The sequence below is a fragment of the Dipodomys merriami genome, unplaced genomic scaffold (assembly GCF_024711535.1).
Source record: "Dipodomys merriami isolate MVZ:Mamm:240054 unplaced genomic scaffold, mDipMer1.0.p SCAF_56, whole genome shotgun sequence".
Lineage (NCBI taxonomy): Eukaryota > Metazoa > Chordata > Mammalia > Rodentia > Heteromyidae > Dipodomys > Dipodomys merriami.
Window position 1 is genome coordinate 717168 of NW_027206135.1, and position 20781 is coordinate 737948.

At 40.8% G+C, this 20781-nt stretch overlaps 1 protein-coding gene across 2 annotated transcripts in view; it reads left to right on the forward strand.

The window, feature by feature from the left end:
• The window catches only part of LOC138812154 (ATP-dependent DNA/RNA helicase DHX36), a 35388-nt gene that overhangs the window by 4441 nt on the left and 10166 nt on the right, over window positions 1-20781 (forward strand). For both annotated transcript variants that reach the window (XR_011367555.1, XM_070000083.1), the window contains exons 2-17: window positions 1403-1527; window positions 2198-2432; window positions 3157-3195; window positions 4680-4850; window positions 6959-7038; window positions 8325-8399; window positions 8520-8686; window positions 10133-10214; window positions 12872-13012; window positions 13233-13335; window positions 13946-14033; window positions 14645-14700; window positions 15710-15774; window positions 16386-16529; window positions 17975-18092; window positions 18833-18931. Coding sequence is in view for 1 of the 2 variants with exons in the window: in XM_070000083.1 (XP_069856184.1) it covers window positions 1403-1527; window positions 2198-2432; window positions 3157-3195; window positions 4680-4850; window positions 6959-7038; window positions 8325-8399; window positions 8520-8686; window positions 10133-10214; window positions 12872-13012; window positions 13233-13335; window positions 13946-14033; window positions 14645-14700; window positions 15710-15774; window positions 16386-16529; window positions 17975-18092; window positions 18833-18931 (1788 nt within the window). In the remaining variant the exon portion in view is untranslated. The remainder of the gene's footprint in view (window positions 1-1402; window positions 1528-2197; window positions 2433-3156; window positions 3196-4679; window positions 4851-6958; window positions 7039-8324; window positions 8400-8519; window positions 8687-10132; window positions 10215-12871; window positions 13013-13232; window positions 13336-13945; window positions 14034-14644; window positions 14701-15709; window positions 15775-16385; window positions 16530-17974; window positions 18093-18832; window positions 18932-20781) is intronic.

The window sequence follows — 20781 nt, forward strand, 5'->3', positions numbered from 1 at the left end:
CCGCTGCCACTCATGTACTCAGACACAGGGACATGCACATGCACAGCCTCCTACACTACCACTCACGTACACAGATGCACAGGGACATGCACAACCTCCACTGCTACCACTCATGAACACAGACACACAGGGACATGCATGGTCTCTACCATTACCACTCATGTACACAGATGCACAGGAACATGCACAACGTCTACCACTGCCACTCATGTACACAGATGCACAGGGACATGCACAGCCTCCACTGCTACCACTCATGTACACAGACACAGGGACACGCATGGCCTCCTCCTGGTGACCTTTCTGGTCTTCTCTCAGCCTGCCAGGTACTGTGTTCAGGACAACTGTTTTGCTTTGGTCTTTTTTTTTTTTTTTTTTACTGCTTTCACCTTTCTCCCTCTGCATTTCTTTAATCTGTAGACTTAATTGTTACCATTCCCCTTGTGCCTCTCATTGCCTGTGGATTCAAACAAACATTAAGTCTGGATCATAAAGAGCCTGAGAATTTTATTGGCCCTTCGTGTTGGAACAATATTTTTAAACTTTCTGTATCTAAAAAAAAAACAAAAGTCTCTAAGAAGTGGTTTTGTCATTCTTTTTTTTTAACCTTGGCCTGTAGTTGTATCTTGTAGGTACATATGATTTAAAGTTCCTAAAAGTTTTCCTGGCTCCCTAAGGATCTTGAAGTGGTATCTGAGGGTGTTGGCCTGTTCCGTGGTCACATGTTTAGTGGATGCCTCACTTGCTTTCTGGTGGCCTGCTTTGTGATCAATCGTCTTCCCAACTGCTACTTGCAGTGTAAGACTTTCAAATGATCATGGCCACCAAGTGTCCACTCAAGGCTAGTGGCTCACCCCTGTAATCCTAACTACTCAGGAGGCTGAGATCTGAAGATTGCAGTTCAAAGCCAAGCAGTCCAAGCAGGAAAGGCTGTGAGACTCTTATCTCAAATTAGCTACCAGAAGTGGAGCCGTGGCTCAAAGTGATAGAGTGGTAGCCTGGTAGCCTTGAGTGAAAGAGTTCAGGGGCAGTGCCCAGGCTCTGAATTCAAGCCCCCCTTCTACCCCCCTTCCCCCCTGCCTTCCTCCTCCCCCTCCAAAAAAAAAACCTTAGAAGTCTTACAGGAGAACATATATAGTAGTACCTGAGAGCAGCAATAATGGAAGTTGTAAGAGGCAAATAAGCTTTACTGTCTTTATAGATCCCTGATGGGAAAAAAAATCTAGAAGGATATATACAAATGGTAATGTTAATTAGGTTTAGAATGTGGAACTGGGATAATGGGAAATTTTATCTTTTATACATGTACAGTCAAGATATATCTCTTTGCCTTTATTTTTCCTTGTAGTTATCAGATACTTTTATGGATGCTTATGAAGATCCTTTTTCTTTTGTATTATAGAGAGCTGTAGTGCATATGGATGAAAGACGAGAAGAGCAAATTGTGCAGCTGCTGAACTCTGTCCAAGCTAAGAGTGATAAAGACCCTGAAGCTCAGATTTCCTGGTTTGCTCCTGAGGATCATGGGTAAAACAGCAACAAAAACTGTTCTTTTAAGGAATAGGCAAAGAATAATACCGCTTATAGCATTGGCAAGAAAAATAGTTATAAGAAAAATACCATGATTAGGTTTTCCAGGGAATGAAAGTCAGTCTTGCCGGAGAAAAAATAAGAAGAATTTAGACTGCATGCAGTCTGTGTAGGTATGAGATGTATGTTACTTGTATTTTGTATTCACAATTTTTGGTATTTCTGAAATTCTGGTGGGAAGGGTTTCATAGTTAAATTGTGCTGTTTTAGTAAGGTTACTAGAACTATATCTTGTATAGGAAAAAATTAGCAGTATTTCAGGCACTATATAATGTGGTATCTTATTTATAGCTAAGAAAAGAATATCTGGAAGAAAAGATGTGAAATCCCACAAAATCAGAAAAAGAGAAAACATTAGATAGCTGCAATAGGGGAATGACTGTTGGATTTTTATTTTTTAAACCAACCCAAGGGTGTATGGCAATATTTGTGTATGAGGAGGGAAAAATTTGGCTCTCTTCTAAGAATATACATGCTTCATAGCTGCTTGGAGGAGCAGAGAATATAAGCTCTCCCTGGGCTGGTTTTCAGATACTTAGACAGGTAGTGGTTTGTTTTGGGCTTGAGTGGCTCTCACCTTTTTTCACTTTTAATATTGTCAAACTAGATATGGTGCTGAAGTTTCTGCTGCGAAAAAAACAAACTCAGAGAAGAAAGTTGACAAACAGGAAAAGAAATTGATGAGCCAAGAAAAAAAGATACTTAGAATTAGGGATAAATCCACCTTTGAACGAGATTCTGAGTATCTTTTGCAAGAAAATGAACCAGATTCAACCTTAGACCAAAAATTACTGGAAGATTTACAAAAGAAGAAAAGTGACGCTCGGTATATTGAGATGCAGGTAACAGAAAACTAGATCATTCACTACTTGTATGTGAGGGCTGAGCAGGTATATTGATGTATAGAGTTCCATTAAAATTTTCAAAATTAGTAGAAATCTGTTATAGAAATAAAGGAGTTAGTCCCTTTGTAATATTCTAGTTTAACCCATTGTAATGTCAATTGCTTAGTATCTGGTTTATGTCATAAAGTGTTACATGCTTTTTAGATGAAGGTTTTTTCATTGATGGAAGAATCTTTGAAGCCTTTTTGCTTGAGTCTGGCTTCCTTGACATTGCAGTTGTGAAGTGAGTTCTGGGTATTGAGCTTTCCCTTACTCTCCCAGGCAAGCACCCTAAAATTGTCTTCAGTCTTGATCCTGTGCCTGCTGCACCAGGAAATGGTACACTGATGAGTGGGGAGAGGAATATGATGAAGACCAAGTCTAGGGGACATACAAAACACATTCAAGAGTGATAAAGTAGTGAGTGGTGTATCACTGTTAGATGATAGTTCAGATTTAACTTTGAAGAAGAGTTTCTATTAGATATGATGGAACTGTATAAATATTTCAAAAATGTGATTGTTTTTTGTAAGGTTTTTTAAAAGTCTGATATGTTACATATTCCTTATGGTAATGAAAATACTTTTGGATTCTAGTACATCTAATATATCCTTTGATTGTCATTATTATAATCTGATTCCATTTATTTTGTGAAAGTTGAAAACTTCCTTTTAAATTTCAGCGTTTCAGAGAAAAGCTGCCTTCCTATGGAATGCAGAAGGTAAGTTGCTTTGTACTTGTTAGCTTGATGTGCAAAATAGAGCACTTTCTAGGAGAGCTCTGTGCCAGGAAAAAAAAGTGGATGTTAATGAACCTTAAACGGAAGTCAGTCTAATTTTAGTGGTTTTGGGGTAAAATGGAAAAAAAAAAAAAAAACAGTCATAAAACAGTTACCTGGAAGATTTCCGTAATTTTAAATCTTTAGAGTTTAGAAATAGAACTTTCTTACATGATAACATGAATACTTTGCTCTTAATTCACAACTGAACACTTGATGAAAATCAAAATGCTGCTAAGCTGTAGCACTTGAATTTATTAGTGACCCTTCATCATAGCTATTATATAGAATAATGTCCTCTGTGCTGCTCGGTCCTCCCAGTCTTATTTATTTTATTTTTCTTTGCTTTTCATAGCCCACTTATTGCCACCTGACATCTGTGTCTTCCCCTCATAGTCCAGTGTAAGTTCTTGCGGACAGGGTGTTTTGTTCTTTTTCTGTCTCTTGAATCAGCAGTACCTGGTGTTACGTAGACATCAGTAAATATTTGTGAGTGAATGCATTCTGCTTTGTAGCACAGCCATGCCCTGGTGTCCTTGCAGGCTGGCTCTAAAATCTCTTAAGTGAAATGAGAGTGTTTGTGTGACGCCCAGAATAGCCTCTTGCAGTCTTCAGGTCTTCGTTATTTTATTTGTACAGAAGTGCTTAGGAAATGATAACAAAAAGGGGTTGTACCCTACAGGTATTGGTTCATTGCTTCAAACTTGGTATGGAGGGCCAACTGCATGTACTGGCCATAGTGTCCGTGTTCCCACTGAAACTTCCTGGCACATACTTTGTTAAATGGATGAGAATTTTCTTTGTGTGTGTGCCAGTCCTGAGGCTTAAACTAAGAGCCTGGCCACTGTCCCTGAGCTTCTTTTGCTTAAGGCTAGCACTCTACCACTTGAGCCACAGCACCACTGAGGAAATGAACCCAGGGCTTCATGCATGCTAGGCAAGCACTCTACTGCTAAGCCACCTTCCCAGCCCTGAAGTAATCTTGAAAGCAGGTAGCAGTTGGTTGAGTTTCTCCTTGTTGAAACAGTTCAAAACTTGTCCAGCAGCAAAGCCGAATCTATGAAATATGTAATGACTAGTGACATGCGCAGAAGCTGCTCAGGCTGAGGATTTGTCTTCTGTCCCAGCATCTCAGGTCTCAACATATTTTCTAGTTTTGCATTAATATGATTGACAGAACTCAGGTTTTAACACTGTTGTTTTGAGTTAATACAACTGACTGCACAGGGGGTATCATCCTGGTCTTTTCAGGGCATTTTTCTTCAGCAGTATCTTAGTTCTGTGTTTCATAACTTCCTTATGTGAAGTAAATACTTAACTATTGAAAAGTGGTAGAGCTAGATATACAGCTGCCACCTATCATTGGATAGAACTCTGATTAGCACCTTTTATGACATAGTCAACGTGATATCTTTTGCTTATTTTAGGAGTTGGTGACTTTGATTGATAAGCATCAGGTAACCGTGATAAGTGGTGAAACTGGTTGTGGCAAAACCACCCAGGTCACTCAGTTCATCTTGGACAGCTACATTGAGCGGGGCATGGGCTCTGCATGCAGGATTGTCTGTACCCAGCCACGGAGGATCAGCGCCATCTCTGTGAGTAAGCCTGCACTCTCCATGTCCCCTCCCTGGAAGGGGTTTCACTAGAGCATACTCACTTTTAACATTTGGAACAAGTCTTAATGAGGGTTCGGATTTGTTCCTGTGTGAGCAAATAATTTGATAGTAAAGATCAAAAGATTGGAGTGTCATCTCTCACAGATTAACTTGAAAAATGTCAATGTAAATTCAAAAACAATGAAAAGTTAATATAAAAATGCTCATATTATTAATGACAAGCTCTAAATAATCTTAATCAGTAGATGCTTTAAATTCTGCTACCTTAGACTGAATGTGGTGGTGCATGCTTGAAATCCCAACTCACAGAGATTGGAAAGATTGTGGTTTGAAACCAGCCTGGCCATATGGTTAGTGATACTAGTTCTCAGCACAACAAGCGGGGCATGGTGGTGCGTGTCTATACTCCCAGCTGCGTGGGACTCATAGGTACGATGCTGACCAGGGCTGGGCCAGGGAATAAGCTGAAACAACCTGAAAAATAGTAAAGCACAAAGGATGAGGAGTTTAGAGAGCATGCTTTGAAAGCAGGGCTTCCTAGGTTCTAACCCCAGTACCACCAAACAGGAAAAAATGTTTTGCCATTTGGCTTATTGTTTTCATGTCTTTGATTTTCAACACATAATATACTGGGAGGAGCTAAAGTGAGAATCCTTTCTTTATTTATGAAAGGTACATTTTTATCCCCAGCAATAATTTAAAAAAAACTCCAACTGTGCAATAAGATTGCTTTTTTTTTTTTTCCCCTCTAACACCAGGGCTTGAACTCCAATTTTTACACTCACTTGACTTGCTTGCTCACAGCTGGCATACCTTCTGTTGGTTAATTGGAAATGAAGTCTCAGGACTTCTATACTAACTAGCTCTGAACTTCAGTCTTCCATATCTCAGCCTCCTAAACAGCTGGGATTACAGGTGTGAGCCACTAGATCTTGATTTCAGAAGTCTATTATAACAAAAACTAGACCATTGTTTATTTAAAATGATCAGCATCGCTGATCAGTGTTAATCCAAAATTTCAAAAGAAAGGCATAAGTTATAAGTACATGTTACACAAATAACCTTTTGATGGCCTTTTTGATACTTTAAAGTCTTCTAGTTTAATTGTAAGTTTTATACTGTAAAAATGTTTGAGGTTTTTTTAGGATACTCAGTGAATTTATAAGTCTTTCATAATTCCATGTGCATATAAATTATGAAGATTTTTGGTTGTTCTTATTTTTATTTTTTGCTGGTCCTGGGGCTTGAACTCAGGACCTGGGCACTCTCCCTGAGCTTTGTGCCCAAGGCTAGCACTCTACCACTTAAACCACAGTGCCACTTCCAGCTTTTTCTCAGTAGTTTATTGGAGATAAGAGTCTCACAGACTTTATTGTCCAGGCTGGCTTCAAACTGTGATCCTCAGATCTCAGCCCCCTGAGTAGCTAGGAGTATAGACCTAAGCCACCTGGCTAGTTATTTTATTCTAGTAATTGAGTATAGAATTTGTGGCTAGGAACTCCATTACTGATTATGGCAATAGACAGTATGCATATGCACAGTGTACATTAAGTAAACTAACAATCTAAGCATTGTTTGGGGGAGTCATGTACCTATAAAACACACAAGACCACAGAAATGTGAAAATTGTCAATAAGCAACTATATAGCTACATAAATATTTTCATTGGTGGTATGTGTGTGTCAATCATGTATTGATAGTGAAAAAATGCTACATAGATTGTTGTGATAATTTTTATGATGAGGTGGAGTATAATGGTACATACTTGTCCTTCCAGGTTTCAGGAGAGTATGTCAGCCCACGCAGAGTTAGGTAGAGCCTGTCTCCAGAGCAGAATGTGATCTAAAGGGCTAGGGCTGGTTCCAGTGGTAGCTAATGTGAGGCTCTGGGTTCAATTGACAGTATTTCCAGGAGGGAAAAAAATGAAAGAAGAAAATTCACACAGTTTGAGATATCTTAGATTTTAATAAGTATCTCTTTTTAAACTCTGAAAATCAGAACTTGCATTTCAGCAATTCAGGATTTTCATGAATACTCAGAATATTTGGCCTAAACAAGTTTATATTCATGTTTCACTGGAATTTCAGGTTGCAGAGCGAGTGGCTGCTGAGAGGGCAGAGTCCTGTGGCAATGGTAATAGCACTGGATACCAGATTCGTCTCCAGAGGTAAAGAACACCAGCTCCTGTAGACTGCACAGTCTATAGTTTCTGCACAGGAACACCACCTGTTCTCACTTTGATTGTTGATCTACAGTTAACCCTTACAAAAGCTGTACTGTAGGGAGAGAACTTGCTTCCACAAATGCATACCATAAGCTTTGCCCTTTTGATGACTAGAAAGGTTTCCTCTTTTTTGGGGGGCGGGGGTCTGGTCATGGGGCCTGAACTCTGGGCCTGGGCACTGTCCCTCAGCATTTCAGCTCAAGGCTAGAGCTCTACCACTCGAGCCACAGCGCCACTTCCGGCCTTTTCTTTTTTGTTTATGTGGTGCTGAGGAATCAAACTCAGGGCCTCATGCATGTAAGGCAAGCGCTCTACCACTGAGCCACCTTCTCACCCCAAGGTTTCCTCTTATAGAAGGTGGTGTTCAGGATTTCTTGTTACCACCCTGATTGGTTTTGTTGTCTTTCTCCCTCCATCCAGAAATAACATTCCCAAACGTATTTGTACTTCTTCAGTAAATACTACCTTTTTTTTTCTGTGTTTGTGCTGGTCCTGGGGTTGATTTCAGGGACTAGATGTTGTCCTTGAGCTTTTGTACTCAAGACTAGAGCTCCACCTCTTGAGTCACAGCCCACTTCTGGATTTTTTTGATAGTTATTTGGAGATGAGAGTCTCACAGGCTTTCCTGCAAAGGCTGGATTTGAACTGCCATCCTCAGATTTTTAAGCCTACTGAGTAGCTAGGATTATAAGCATGAACCATCAGTGCCCAACAATATTATTGTTTTGTGTGTTTTAATGACACTGTCTAAATTCTTTTGTGACATGGTCCCTCAAAATCATGTGTTAAAGAGCTAGCCACACTGGGTTATGACATTCATGTAGGAGGAGGAAATTTCTGGGTCATAGGGAAGGCAGTTCTAAGAGAGTACAGTACAGAAACAGTCAGTGTTCTGAGAACAAAAAGATTCTTGCAACTTGTGAGGTCTCTTGTATAATTCCTTAGTTCTTGAGCTCAAGATCCTTCTTACTTAAACTAGCAGACTTCGCAGTCACCAAACCAGAAGGTTAGAGCTTAGAAGTAGTGTTATGTTTTCTCTGAATGTTCTTGGTTGTACCTTCCAGAAGAAACCATTGTCCTTGTGTCGTGATGGAATGAATGCAGTATATAAAGAAACATCCCATCACTCCATTCTGTAGGTGGATGGTGTTGCAACTTAAAAAGAAAGTGTGAAGGTTCTTCAGTAAATTATTAGGAAAGAAAACTAAAAACCTATCTTTCATTCACAGTCGGTTGCCGAGAAAGCAGGGTTCCATCTTGTATTGTACCACAGGAATCATCCTGCAGTGGCTCCAGTCAGACTCGTGAGTATGTTTCAACTGAAGAATTCCCACACTATCCAGAGATGCGATGCCATTATTAAACAGAATCCTGCTAGTTTCAGGTTTATATTCTGGCTTAAAAACTTCACACTTCTCTTTCAGGCTTTTGTCCAGTGTTAGTCATATTGTACTTGATGAAATTCATGAAAGAAATCTGCAGTCAGACGTTTTAATGACTGTTGTTAAAGACGTTCTTAATTACCGATCTGACCTAAAAGTCATTTTGATGAGTGCAACATTGAATGCTGAGAAGTTCTCAGAATATTTTGGTAAGTAAAAACTGCACTATAGGGACTGGGAAGCGGGGCTCAGTGGTAGAGTGCTTGCCTCGCATGCATGAGGCCCTGGGTTCGATTCCTCAGCACCACATAAACAGAAAAGGCTGGAAGGGGTGCTGTGGCTCTAGTGGTAGAGCACTAGCCTTGATCTGAAGAGCTGAGGGACAGTGCCCAGGCCCAGAGGTCAGGCCCCATGATCGACAAAAACAAAAACAAAGCATGGTACTACTCAGAAAAAGCAAAAGAAAACTTTCTGGAAAACTGATAGGATACTCAGCGTAGGTGAGTCCAAAGAAGTGATTAGTAGTTGATTTTACTTCAACAGTACCTTGCCCACTAGTTTCCAGGGTTAGAGAACTGGGTTTTTTAATGGCTTCACCTTTGTCTCACAGTAGATAGGGGAGTGAGGTTATTCTTGGTGAAGCCATGAGGTAGTGAAGTGGTGCCACAGAAGTCAGAGTGACCTTGGATGAACCCCTGAGATTCCCTGTGGTTTTTTGTACTGTGGTCACAAGCAAGGCTGGCAGTGTGCTGCCAGTACTGCTGGTGATCAGGTAGGAAACTGCCAACTGTGCTGGGGAAGGGTGTTTGCCACTGTCTGCATTCGTTCTTGGAATGCCTGGCCAGGGAAGTCTTCTCCTTACCTGTCACCATGAGAAAGCAGCCTGGTGACTTACCCAGGAGGAGAGATGATTCCTGTCTTCGTGGTTCTAGTTTCAGTGATATAAGTGGGGAAAGAGGAAGGAAAGTATTAACATAGAATACACCTATGTTAATGATCTGATTTTTGGCTTTTCAAAAGTGTCTCAGTTAATCCTTAGAGATTATGAGATGAGTTGAGGCAGGTGTCCCATCCTTTTTAATGAGCCCTCCAGAACTAGCATGGAGATTTATACCAGATCAGTTTTATACAGATCATCATATTTATGCAGAGGCAAAGTTGTGGTAGTAGCTCAGGCATTTTGACCCAATGCTGTATTGTGTTTGTGTTGTGTGCTGCTTAAAAAAGTTTAAGGTAAAGTTAAAGTTTAAATAAAAGATGCTGAGACAGCCATATTTAGTTACTTTAAAGTAGTAGTAATTTAAGATTTGTTTGGGTCTTGTTTTGACCCGTTTTCCCCTGTGGGCTATGCACGAATGACACGCTTGATTCAGGTGTGCATTGTCATGGCAGCAGAAGGAAAGAAGGAGACTTGTGATGGTTTTCTGAGTTTAACTTAAAGTGGCTGCATTCTTTGACGTTCTGTGCTGTGTAAAACTATGAGATGTATGTATGGTTCAGAAGCAAAATCCTAAGTTAGGCAAGGCTGCTGATTTGTATTGCACTAGATAAGGAACAGTAGAGATAATGCTGCTGTTCATTATGCTGTTGATGGTGTGTTGATTTCTCCTTTGTCACCAGAGGTAACTGCAATGATTTCTTCTTTATCACCATAGGAAACTGTCCAATGATACACATTCCTGGTTTCACTTTCCCGGTTGTGGAATACCTTCTGGAGGATATCATTGAAAAAATAAGGTAAAAAGATTGGGAAATTAAAGAAATGAGGAAGTAATGGCATGTCACCTTTCTCGTCAGAAAGTCCCAACCTGAGTGTTAATCTTTTCCTTCATTATTTTTCTATGTATTGGCTTTGTGTTAAAGTTACCTCCAGTTTCAAAATTCCATTTCTTCACTTATACTCTATATTTTAACTGCTTTACAAAGTTGTATGAGTAACCAAGAATCAGGTTTTTGTTGTTTGTTTGCTAGTTTGTTTTGGATGAATGTTTGAGATTAAACTTAGGACCTTAATAGCCACAGTTCCAGTCTTTCTGTTTTTCACATAGGGTTTTGTGCTTGAGTCCAAGCTAGCCTAAGACCCAACATCCCTCTACCTCTACCTGCCGAGTAGCTAAGATTTCAGGGTACACGGCTATTTCCAGCTTCTTACCCAGGCCATCTTCAAACCTTATTTCTCCTCTTTCTGTCTCTCGAGTAGCTAGGATTATAAGTGTAAACAACCATGCCTGGCAGAAGAGAGTTTTTTTTTTTTTAAGGATACTTGAATAGGAAAGTTTGGGATCTGTCTTGGGTGCTCATACTTCTCGTTTGGCTGTCCTGCCTCATCTTCATTCTCTCTTGTTGGCTTTCATTGCCCACCCTAGAATTTTCATTCTTTTCTCCATTTTCACTGTTTTATGTTTTTCCTGTGACCTTGGTTCTGTTTCACAGCTCCTTAGTGCTGTGGCTTTAAGATGAATTCTGCTGAGTAGGGTGGCTCAGTCCTCTAATTCATAGTTAATTGGGAGATGGTGATGAGGTTAGTGAGTTAGGATTTGAGGCCAACCAAGAAGTGCTCATCTTCCAAGTTTACAAAACTTCATCTCAGCCAGTGGCCGAGCCTGTCATCCCTGGGACAATGAGCCATCTAGTGACAGGTACAGTGATGTGAGCCTGTCATCCCAGGGAAAATGAGCCATGGAGTGACAGGTACAGTGGTGTGAGCCTGTCATCCCAGGGAGAATGAGCTGTGCAGTGACAGGCACAATGGTGTGAGCCTGTCATCCTAGGGACAGTTGAGCCGTGCAGTGAAGGGTACAGTGTTGTGAACCTGTCATTCCAGGGACAGTGAGCCGCGTAGTGACAGGCACAGTGGTGAGAGAAGTACTCAGGCACGGTGGGCCTAGCGTGCACTCCCCCACTCTACCACCCTGCCTGACTGCTATAACAACCCTTCCCTTCCACTGTGAGGTCTGAGAAGCTAGGGCGAGGAAGACAGTGGGGCAGAGGAGAGGCAAAGGGAAAGGAAGCTGCTTGAACCGTGAAGCTTCTCGGTATCTGGGAGACCGGGCAGAGAACAGGCAAAGAATAGGCAGAGGGCGGGAGTATAAGGCAGGATGGTCTGGAGAATGGGCAGAGGGCAGGAGTATAGTACAGGATGGTCTGGAGAATGGGCAGAAGGCGGGAGTGTAGGGCAGGATGGTCTGGAGAATGGGCAGAGAATGGGCAGAGGGGTTTTGGGCAGGATGGTCTGGCAGGTGTGCCTAGGGCTGAGGTGATGGAGGTTACTTCTGGTGTATGGTGATGTGTGAGCTCTCTTGCTCGCTTGCTCTCTCTCACTCTCTCTCTCCCTCTCTCTCCTCTCTATCTCTTACTCCTGAGCTTGGTACCTTAGTGCTAGGGGAATGAGTAAGAGGGACTGACACTTTGTGATGTCTTCTGTGTATCAGGCACTGTTGCTGCTGCTTGTTATTGCTAGAAGAGCATTAATCACTCAATCACCAAAGGCTAGAAGTTGAATATTCATGTGGGTCGCACAGCCAGCCACTGGTATAGCTTGGGACATCTATCTGGCTCCAAAGCTCATGCTCCACCCCCACTGCCCATTCTCTGCCTGTTTCCTGCCCAGTCTCCCAGATGTTGAGGGGCTTCACGGTTCAAGCAGCTTCCTTTTCCTTTGCCTCTCCTCTGCCCACCTCTGTCTCCCCTGCCCCAGCTTCGCAGACCTCACTGTGGAAGGGAAGGGTTCTTATAGCAGTCAGGGAGGGTTGTGGAGTGAGGGAGTACGCACTAGGCCCACCATGCCTGAGATTAGGGTGCTGATTGTGATCTCCATTTGCTCTGATGGATGGACCTGTGAGCAGAAGGATGGTGCTTCAGCCTATGTCTCTAGGTCTGCAGTAGCACTGCATCTCCTGTATTGCTAGTAAGCAATCAAAAGCGAGCGAGAAATGCTGCCTCAGAGATTCTCATCTGCATTAAAATGCAGGTTTGGACAACTCCTGTTTGTAAAGTGTGAGTCTTTCTAGTAGGCAGGCATTAACTATCACTTTGGACCTAAATTAATACTTTTGCTTTTGAGCCTAAAGATGAAAATTACTATTTTTTAAATTTTTGCTGCCAAAGATGTTCTAAAAATTATCATATATTTCAGTAGAGAAATTATCTGAAATGTCAAGTTTTATGTACTAACAGAAACTTAGAAATAAGTTATTTTAACTACCATTCACTGGAAAGTATAGTAAAAGTATTCTTTATAATCTTTTCTTCAAAATTCTTAAGGTGAACATTTTTTAAGAACCTTGCTGGACAGGCTGGCACGTGCTGTGGCTCTAATCACTGCACTCAGGAGTGGAGGAAGCAATTTCGAGCAAAGTACTTTCTCAGGTTTTTTTTCTTTTGCTTTATTTTAGATATGTGCCAGAACAGAAAGAGCACAGATCCCAGTTTAAGAGGGGTTTCCTGCAAGGCCATGTAAATAGAAGAGAAAAAGAAGAAAAGGAAGCAATCTATAAGGAGCGCTGGCCAGACTATATACGAGAACTGAGAGGAAGGTAAGGCCACATTCCAGGTGAGAAAACCATGGTTGAAATAGACACTGTTGCCTTCCCAGTTCTGAATGTTCTCAATAGTGTTGTGCATCTGATTTCACCCTAATACACCACATTATCCCTGTAATCCTTCCCTCTGTAGATTCTATTTCTTGGTTTAAACTCTCATAGAGACTTAAGCAAAATTACAGAGTATTTGCTGGTTTTCTGATTAACTTGGCAGGTATTCTCCAAGTACTATCAGTGCTTTGGAAATGATGGATGATGATAAAGTTGATCTGAATTTGATTGCTGCTCTGATTCGACACATTGTTTTGAAAGAAGAGGTGGGTTGTTGCTTTGCTTTCTTTAGATAACGCAATTTTACTTTTATTACTGTATTAAAGTTGTGGAAAAAATGTTTTTTAAACCTTTTTTAAAAAACACATTAAAAAAAGCGGTGGGCTTGAGCCTGAGCTGGCCCATCTTTCTTAAAGTCTGCCTGATCACTTTCTGGCATGGCCACTTAAAAAAAAAACAAAACAGGAATAGATTGTGAAAGAATGGTTTTTGTTTTAATACTGAAGTAGCCTCACGATATTATTGTTATTTAGGCATTTTATATATTAACAAAAAAAAGACTAAACAGATGGAATCTCTGTGCTAAAACCTTACCTTTTTTAAAGTGCTCTGTACTCTCTTAGGTGATACCCAAAATTAGCAGAGTTGGAGTGCCCCTTCATGAGTCTGGTGTCTATTATGTGGCCATCTGAGCTGTTGTGACCCTCGGTTATATGGGCCTCTGAGCTGTTATGGCCCTTCATTACGTGATCTTCAGAGCCGTTGTGACCCTCTTATGTCATCCTCTGAGTTGGCCTGGCCCTCTATATGGTTCTCTGAGCTGGTGTGTCCCTCCATGAGTATTGTCCTTGGTGATAGTTATTTCCTCCCACGCAGGATGGAGCGATTCTAGTCTTCCTGCCTGGCTGGGACAACATCAGCAGTCTACATGATCTCCTGATGTCCCAGGTGATGTTTAAGTCAGGTACGTGTGAAGGTCTTGTACTGCAACCTTGGTGAGCAGTAACTGAACCATATGTAGTACATGCTGCTCCTCTTCCTGCTCCCATCATTTAAAATGATGAAGTGTTACTTCTGCGGCTGCCTCAGTATAGGAATTGGGTGGGCTAAGCCCAGCTATGGCTTTTCTGGAGGAGGGGTCTTCTGTGAGCTCTGAGTCCTAAATGAACATGGGAGGTAGGTTCTAGAGTGTTTACTTAGCAGTGTGAAGCTACCATATTACAGTGTACCTCTTACCTTTGAAAACTTGCCTAGTAAAATTGAGCCTTGTTGGCCTTTGTGATTTTTTTCATGTTTTTTACCCTGTAGTAGTTTAATAATGAGGATAGAGTAAGTGATTCTGCTGATGTGATCTTAAAAGATGGCCTGTTACTTGAGCACTCCTTAAGAATTTGGAGGAATTTGTAAAACAAAACTTGTTTTTTTTTAGAAAACCAAAACAATTTTAAGTTGTTGTTCTGATTGGGTATAGAAATGCAAATGAATGACTAGGGAGTTTAGCGAGTGTATTTATTGTCCATACCTGGTTAGGGAACTTTTCTCATCTATATCTTAAACGTTGTTTTTAATTTTCAGATAAGTTTATTATTATCCCTCTACATTCACTAATGCCAACGGTAAACCAGACACAGGTATGTATTAGATTTGTTTTTTTTTTCCCAAATGAGCCTAAATTTAAGGATTGTTTATTGTATTTTTCTTTGTTTCCTTTTATTTCTTAATGAATATTTCAAATAGGCATATAAAATATACTTCTTGGAAAATCCTTGTGAGGCTATAGGATGATTGTATAAAAACTTAACTAGCAAATACTCCACAAGTCATGTTAGTTTTGTTAGCATTAGGGAAATGCATGAATAATTGCTTAGAGATATTGAATTAAAGAGAAAGATATGTGACTATCACTAAAACAGTGTAATCCAGATTTTTTCTGTGACATTGGAATTTGATGTTAGAGATTGTGATTTACCACAATTAGTATATTATCAGCTGGTATTTGCTGCTTCATCGCTGATGCATTGTAAATATTTGGTTCTGTCAGTACATGATTTTCCTAATTAGCACAAGCATTTCAAGAAGGACAAAACGTATCAGAAAATCCACATTTCTTCTCTTTCAGTTTCTTCACTTTCGTTCCTATAAAAAAAGTTAGACGTTGTAATACTTATTTTGCTGCACCTTGTTCCTAACAAAGACCCAGTCAGTTGAAAAAGATACAGAGTATGTTTGTAGGGGACCTTGTATCTTTGACCTAAACCCATATAGAAAGAGAGAGAGAGTCTTGAAACTTGAACTCAGGGCATGGGCACTGTCCCTGAGTTTTTGGTGCAAGACTAGCACTCTACCATGTGAGCCCTAGCTCTACTTCTGGCTTTTTGGTGGTAAATTGGAGAGACGAGTCAAGATTTGCTACATAATCAGTTTGTATGAATCTCATTTATGTTATTTATGTTAAAATTGTGCTGTGTCATCTTGGGAGATGCTTTATCCAAAGGCAATGTTGAAATTGATGTATACTTTATAACTAGTAATTAACAGATACGTATGTCAACAAGTAAACACAGAATGCTAAAAGTGAATATTATCTGAAGTAATCAATAATTGTAATTGGGGACTTTGATGTATTTATTCTTACTACAGGTGTTTAAAAGAACTCCTCCTGGTGTTCGGAAAATAGTAATTGCTACCAATATTGCAGAGACTAGGTAAAAATGGTTATAAATATCAACTATTAATGATTACCCATTCATTAAAATATGACAGTCTTCTCTATGAGATGCTTCGTAATTTCTTAAAAATATTTTCTTTTTTTTTAACTAGCCATGATAGTAAACTTTTGTCTTTTTTTTTTTTTTTTAAACTGCTTTGGCCCACTTTGTCAATATGCCCTTTTAAATGCTTTCCAGAGCGTTCCTAACTTATGTGGAAGCTGGGGTGTCTGCTAGTAGGGTGGAGTGATGTGCCTAGCTACTTATGAATCACAGTTTCCTTCCCTCGATAGTGCCAATATGCGGTGCAATGTAGTCCCTGAAAGATTTTCTGGAAGCTGACAGTAAGCCATGGCCCTTGGGTCCTGCAGGGCTAGATACCAAAAGGCATCAGGAGAACAAAGCATTTTGGCTTGTAGGCAAATGATCCTTTAGTAGGAGATTTTTGTTGAGCACCATACTTCTGCCCTTTGGGGTATAGGAAAACCTCTGAATTGCACAGATGCTGTGATCAGTAACAGTGTACTAGAACCCCACTGTGGGCCCACTGTAAGTGAGGAGTGCTTTTTATGTGTATTTAGTATTTTTTTTGTCTACTTTCTCAACAGCATCACCATTGATGACGTAGTGTATGTGATAGATGGAGGAAAAATTAAAGAAACACATTTTGACACTCAGAACAACATCAGCACGATGGCTGCCGAGTGGGTCAGTAAAGCAAATGCCAAACAGAGGAAAGGCCGCGCTGGCAGGTAGGGTGGGGACTGCACAGAGCCTGCAGAACACCTCGGGGGGGGGGGGGGGGGGGGGGGGGGAGTAGCAAACCTGTCGCTATGACCTAATGATATTGTTTATTGGGAGCATTATTTTTCATACTTTGGTGAGCTTACCACACATTTTTAAATGGGAATTTAAAAAAATTATGGGACTGAAATTAGAATGTAGTAGGACTTGCTAGGCAAGTCTACCCCTTGAGCCATTCTTCCAGCTTGTTTGTTTTAGCCCTGGCTGGGCTGGATCAGAATCCTTCTATTTGTTTCCTTTGTAGCTGACTAACTGACTGAGATGGGAGCTCACTCATTGTTTTCCTGACCACTTTGAATGGTGGTCTTTTTCATCTCCTCCACCACCTGATTAGCTGGGATCACAGGTGCGAGCTACTGCATTGGGCTTCAGGTTTTGGTTTTTTTTTTTTTTTGAGACAAGAGTCTCACTTTGTAACTCCAGCTTCCTTCAACTCTTGACCTCATGGTCCTCTGGCCTCAGCCTCCCAAGCACTAAGATGATAGATGTGTGGGACCACCGGGCTTGTCATTAATCTATCTGCCAAGCTTTCTACTTCACCAGTGCTTGCTTCACCTGTTCATTAGGGCCAGCGTTTTTGGTTTCTTACATTACTATTCCTTCTTTGAAAATATGTATTGCCTAACAGTATTTGAGCATTGGCTTGTCTCCTGAAACTGTGAATTATCTTTGCTTAAGCCTTAGCACATGCTGTGAAGGGACCATGTTATCTCATTTAGGAGTCAGGAAACTAAGACATAAAGAAATGGTAAGCAGGGTGCCGGTGGCTCACGCCTTAATCCTAGCTGCTCAGGAGGCTGAGATCTGAGGATCACGGTTCAAAGCCAGCCCGGGCAGGAAAGTCCGTGAGACTCTTATCTCCAATAAACCACTAGAAAACTGGAAGTGGTGGCTGTGGCTCAAGCAGTAGAGCACTCGCCTTGAGCTGACAAGCTGAGGGACAGCACCCAAGCCCAGAGTTCAAGCCCCATGGCTGACCAAAAAAAAAAAAAAAAGCAATGGTAATATATCACATTTTATGGAAAGCTAAGAGTTTGCACACAAAGTGAGCAGATGGAAATGTTTGTTATCATTACACAGTACTTACATATATTACAATATCACACTGTGCTCTGTTATGTGCAATTATTATAAATTAATTGAACAAAAAGTTGAAAAACTGGGTCACAAAAAGCAAAGTAATTTTGAAGACATTGAGGTGGGATGTTCCTTTTCAAACAGGAAGAGAAGGAAATAGAATTATTTCGTTAAATCTCATAGAAATGAAGTGAATATATGTGATCATCATGTGGCTTGTGAGACTAGATGCTCTTTAATTTCCTGTGCTACTTGTTTTCTGAGTTTCTGCACCATGGGTCTTGGTGCTCATTGTTTCTGTCCTTTCATCTTGAAGAGTCCAGCCTGGTCACTGCTATCATCTGTATAATGGCCTTAGAGCCAGTCTTCTAGATGACTATCAGCTGCCAGAGATTCTAAGAACGCCTCTGGAAGAACTTTGTTTGCAAATAAAGGTAAATTAGGTGGGGAGGTTTAAAATCAGCATGGAATGGTGTTCTTATTTCTAACCTGTAGCCCTCTTACCACCAAAAATATCTGTTAATTTAAACATCTGTATATGTCTTGGTATAATTAATCCCATTTTGAAGACAATCAGTAATCAATTTTGTTGAGATTTTAACTAGCTACTTGTATTACCAGTAGAGTTGTTGGTTTAAAAAAAAAAAGTAGGAAGTGGCGCTGTAGCTCAAGTGGTAGAGCGCTCGCCTTGAGCTGAAGAGCTGAGGGACAGTGCCCAGGCCCAGAGTTCAAGCCCCGCGACCGACAAAAAAAAAAAAAAAAGTATATGGGAGTTAGGAGCCTGTGGCTCACACCTGTAATCCTAACTATTTAGCAGGCCAAAATTTGAGGATTGCCATTCAAAGCCATCCCAGGCAAGAAAGTTTGTGAAATTCTTATCTCCAATTAATCACAGAAAAAGCCAGAAGTGGCACTGTGGCTCAAGTGGTAGAGTGCTAACCTTGAGCAAAAGGAGCTAAGGGCCAGTACACAGGCCCAGGGTTCCAGCCCCAGGACCAGCCAAAAAAAAGCATATAGGCCTTTAAACGTGTTTTTATGAAATTACAAATATAATGTGGACTTACTTGTATAAGAGAACTAACTTGAAAATGCTGCGTTTAGGTGATGAGCACAGAGAGCCTGATGTTACTTTATTCTTAAGTATAGTTTGATTAACTATGTTTGTCTTCCCCAGATCTTAAGGCTTGGTGGAATTGCTCATTTTCTGAGTCGGTTAATGGACCCTCCGTCCAGCGAGGCAGTGCTGCTCTCCATAAAACACCTCATGGAGCTGGTAACTGATCCCTTCAAGTTCTGACTTGGACTAAGAGTGGTCAGGCGTGCAAAGCTGCACTACTTCATAGGAGGCCAGGGAGATGCTGTGTAGGATTTTATTCTTATTTGACCTCCAGCATAATGCATAAAAAGTGGTGACGATTCTTTTGTCATGTGCGAATTCTTTATATATCTATATCTATCTATAGATATCTATAGTTATCTAGAGATAGATAGAGATAGATATAGAAATTTTTCTTGAAATGAACTGAGTTGATTTATTCTCTTCTAATTGCGTACCATAGTATTTTTTGATAAAAGCAAGAAATTTAATGATGGCATGGACATTTAAAGGCCATATTTACACTTTATTTTTTGAGTGAATGCTAACAGGTATCCTCCCTCTGGAATGCTGTAATTCCTCAGGCTGTTATTCACTCTTGGCTTACTTCCTTAGGATGAGGTTTTTTTACCTCAGAGCATCCTAGAAGTGGCGGCATGGTGGCAGTCATTTCTGCACAAGAATTTGAGAGAAGCAACTGAATTCTTGCATAGAGTAGGGAGAAAGGCACAGGGATGAGCTTAGTGCAGCAAACATGTACCATTTAAATTAGAAATTAAAAATTCAGGGTCTCAGTTCCATTCATATTTCAGCTAGCAGGAAAGACTAAGATCCATGTTGGTTTTTAAAAATCTTTTCTTGGAAATAGGGCATATACATCCAGGAAGACTGAGCAGAGTGAAAGTGTGTAGCATCTGGACTTAGCCAACAGCAACTAGTGTCAGCCCCTCTTTGCCGCCTCCCCCTTTCCTAGTTTTGCAGTTGCTCCAGCTCCCCAGGTGCAAATGTGGCCTTGGTCACTACTTCCTCATAATCGCCTGCTGTGTTTGGGGTAATTTGCATCTCCCGGAGGCTTGAGTGGTTTGAGCTTTGCTTTGGGTAGACACACCCAGGCTGCAGTAGAGCATGCTCTGGTTTCTTTCACTAACTGGGATAGGCTCTGCATTGTTGCTTTTAGCTTCATTTATCACATTTTCTTTTGCAACTATTAAAAACATTTGTACCTGTTTGAGGCTGTTGAATATAATTCAGGTGTAAATATCTTTTACTGTTGCATGTTTCCTGGTGCACACAGTCAAGCATCTGGATGTGTGCTTGGTTGTGAATTGGCTGGGTCCAGAGGAGCATGTGTGATGGTTGGGGAGCCCGCCTGACAGTGCGAGGTGGCGAGTGTGGCAAGAGGACTCTCCCTGTCCTGTACCTGACCCACCTCGCTTGCATCTGTAGTTTCACCCACATTTCCAGGACTGCCATTGAATGTGTGAGCAGCTTTTTTTCCTCTCAATTGTTCATTTGTAAGGTTTCTTCCGTGCTTGTTTCTGTGAGATTGTAAATCATTACTCATTTCTTGAGTACTCTTCATCTGAGACCTCTGTCACTTGTAGATTACACATAACTATTTTTTCCTTTTTTCTTTTTGTTTCTTTTTGCACAGTCCTGGGGCTTGAACTCAGGATCTGGTTGCTGTCCCTTGAGCTTTTGTGCTCAAGGCTAGTGCTCTGCCACTTGAGCCACAGGTCTTCTGGCTTTGGGGGTAGTTAATTGGAGATTAGAGTCTCACAGGTTTTCTTGCTTGGGTTGCCTTCAAACCTTGATCCTCAGAGGATCTCAACTCAGGTATGAGCCACCAGCACTTGGTTCCTTTACTCTTTTTAGATTATTTTTTTAAACTATATTTTTTTGGTCTTCTTTCCCTTTTTTGGTGTAGATGATCAAACCTAGGGCATTACACTTACTAGGCACACACTTTTCCATTGAATTGCATCCCAGCAACTTTACTCTTTGTAAATGTCTCGAGAGAAATTTCC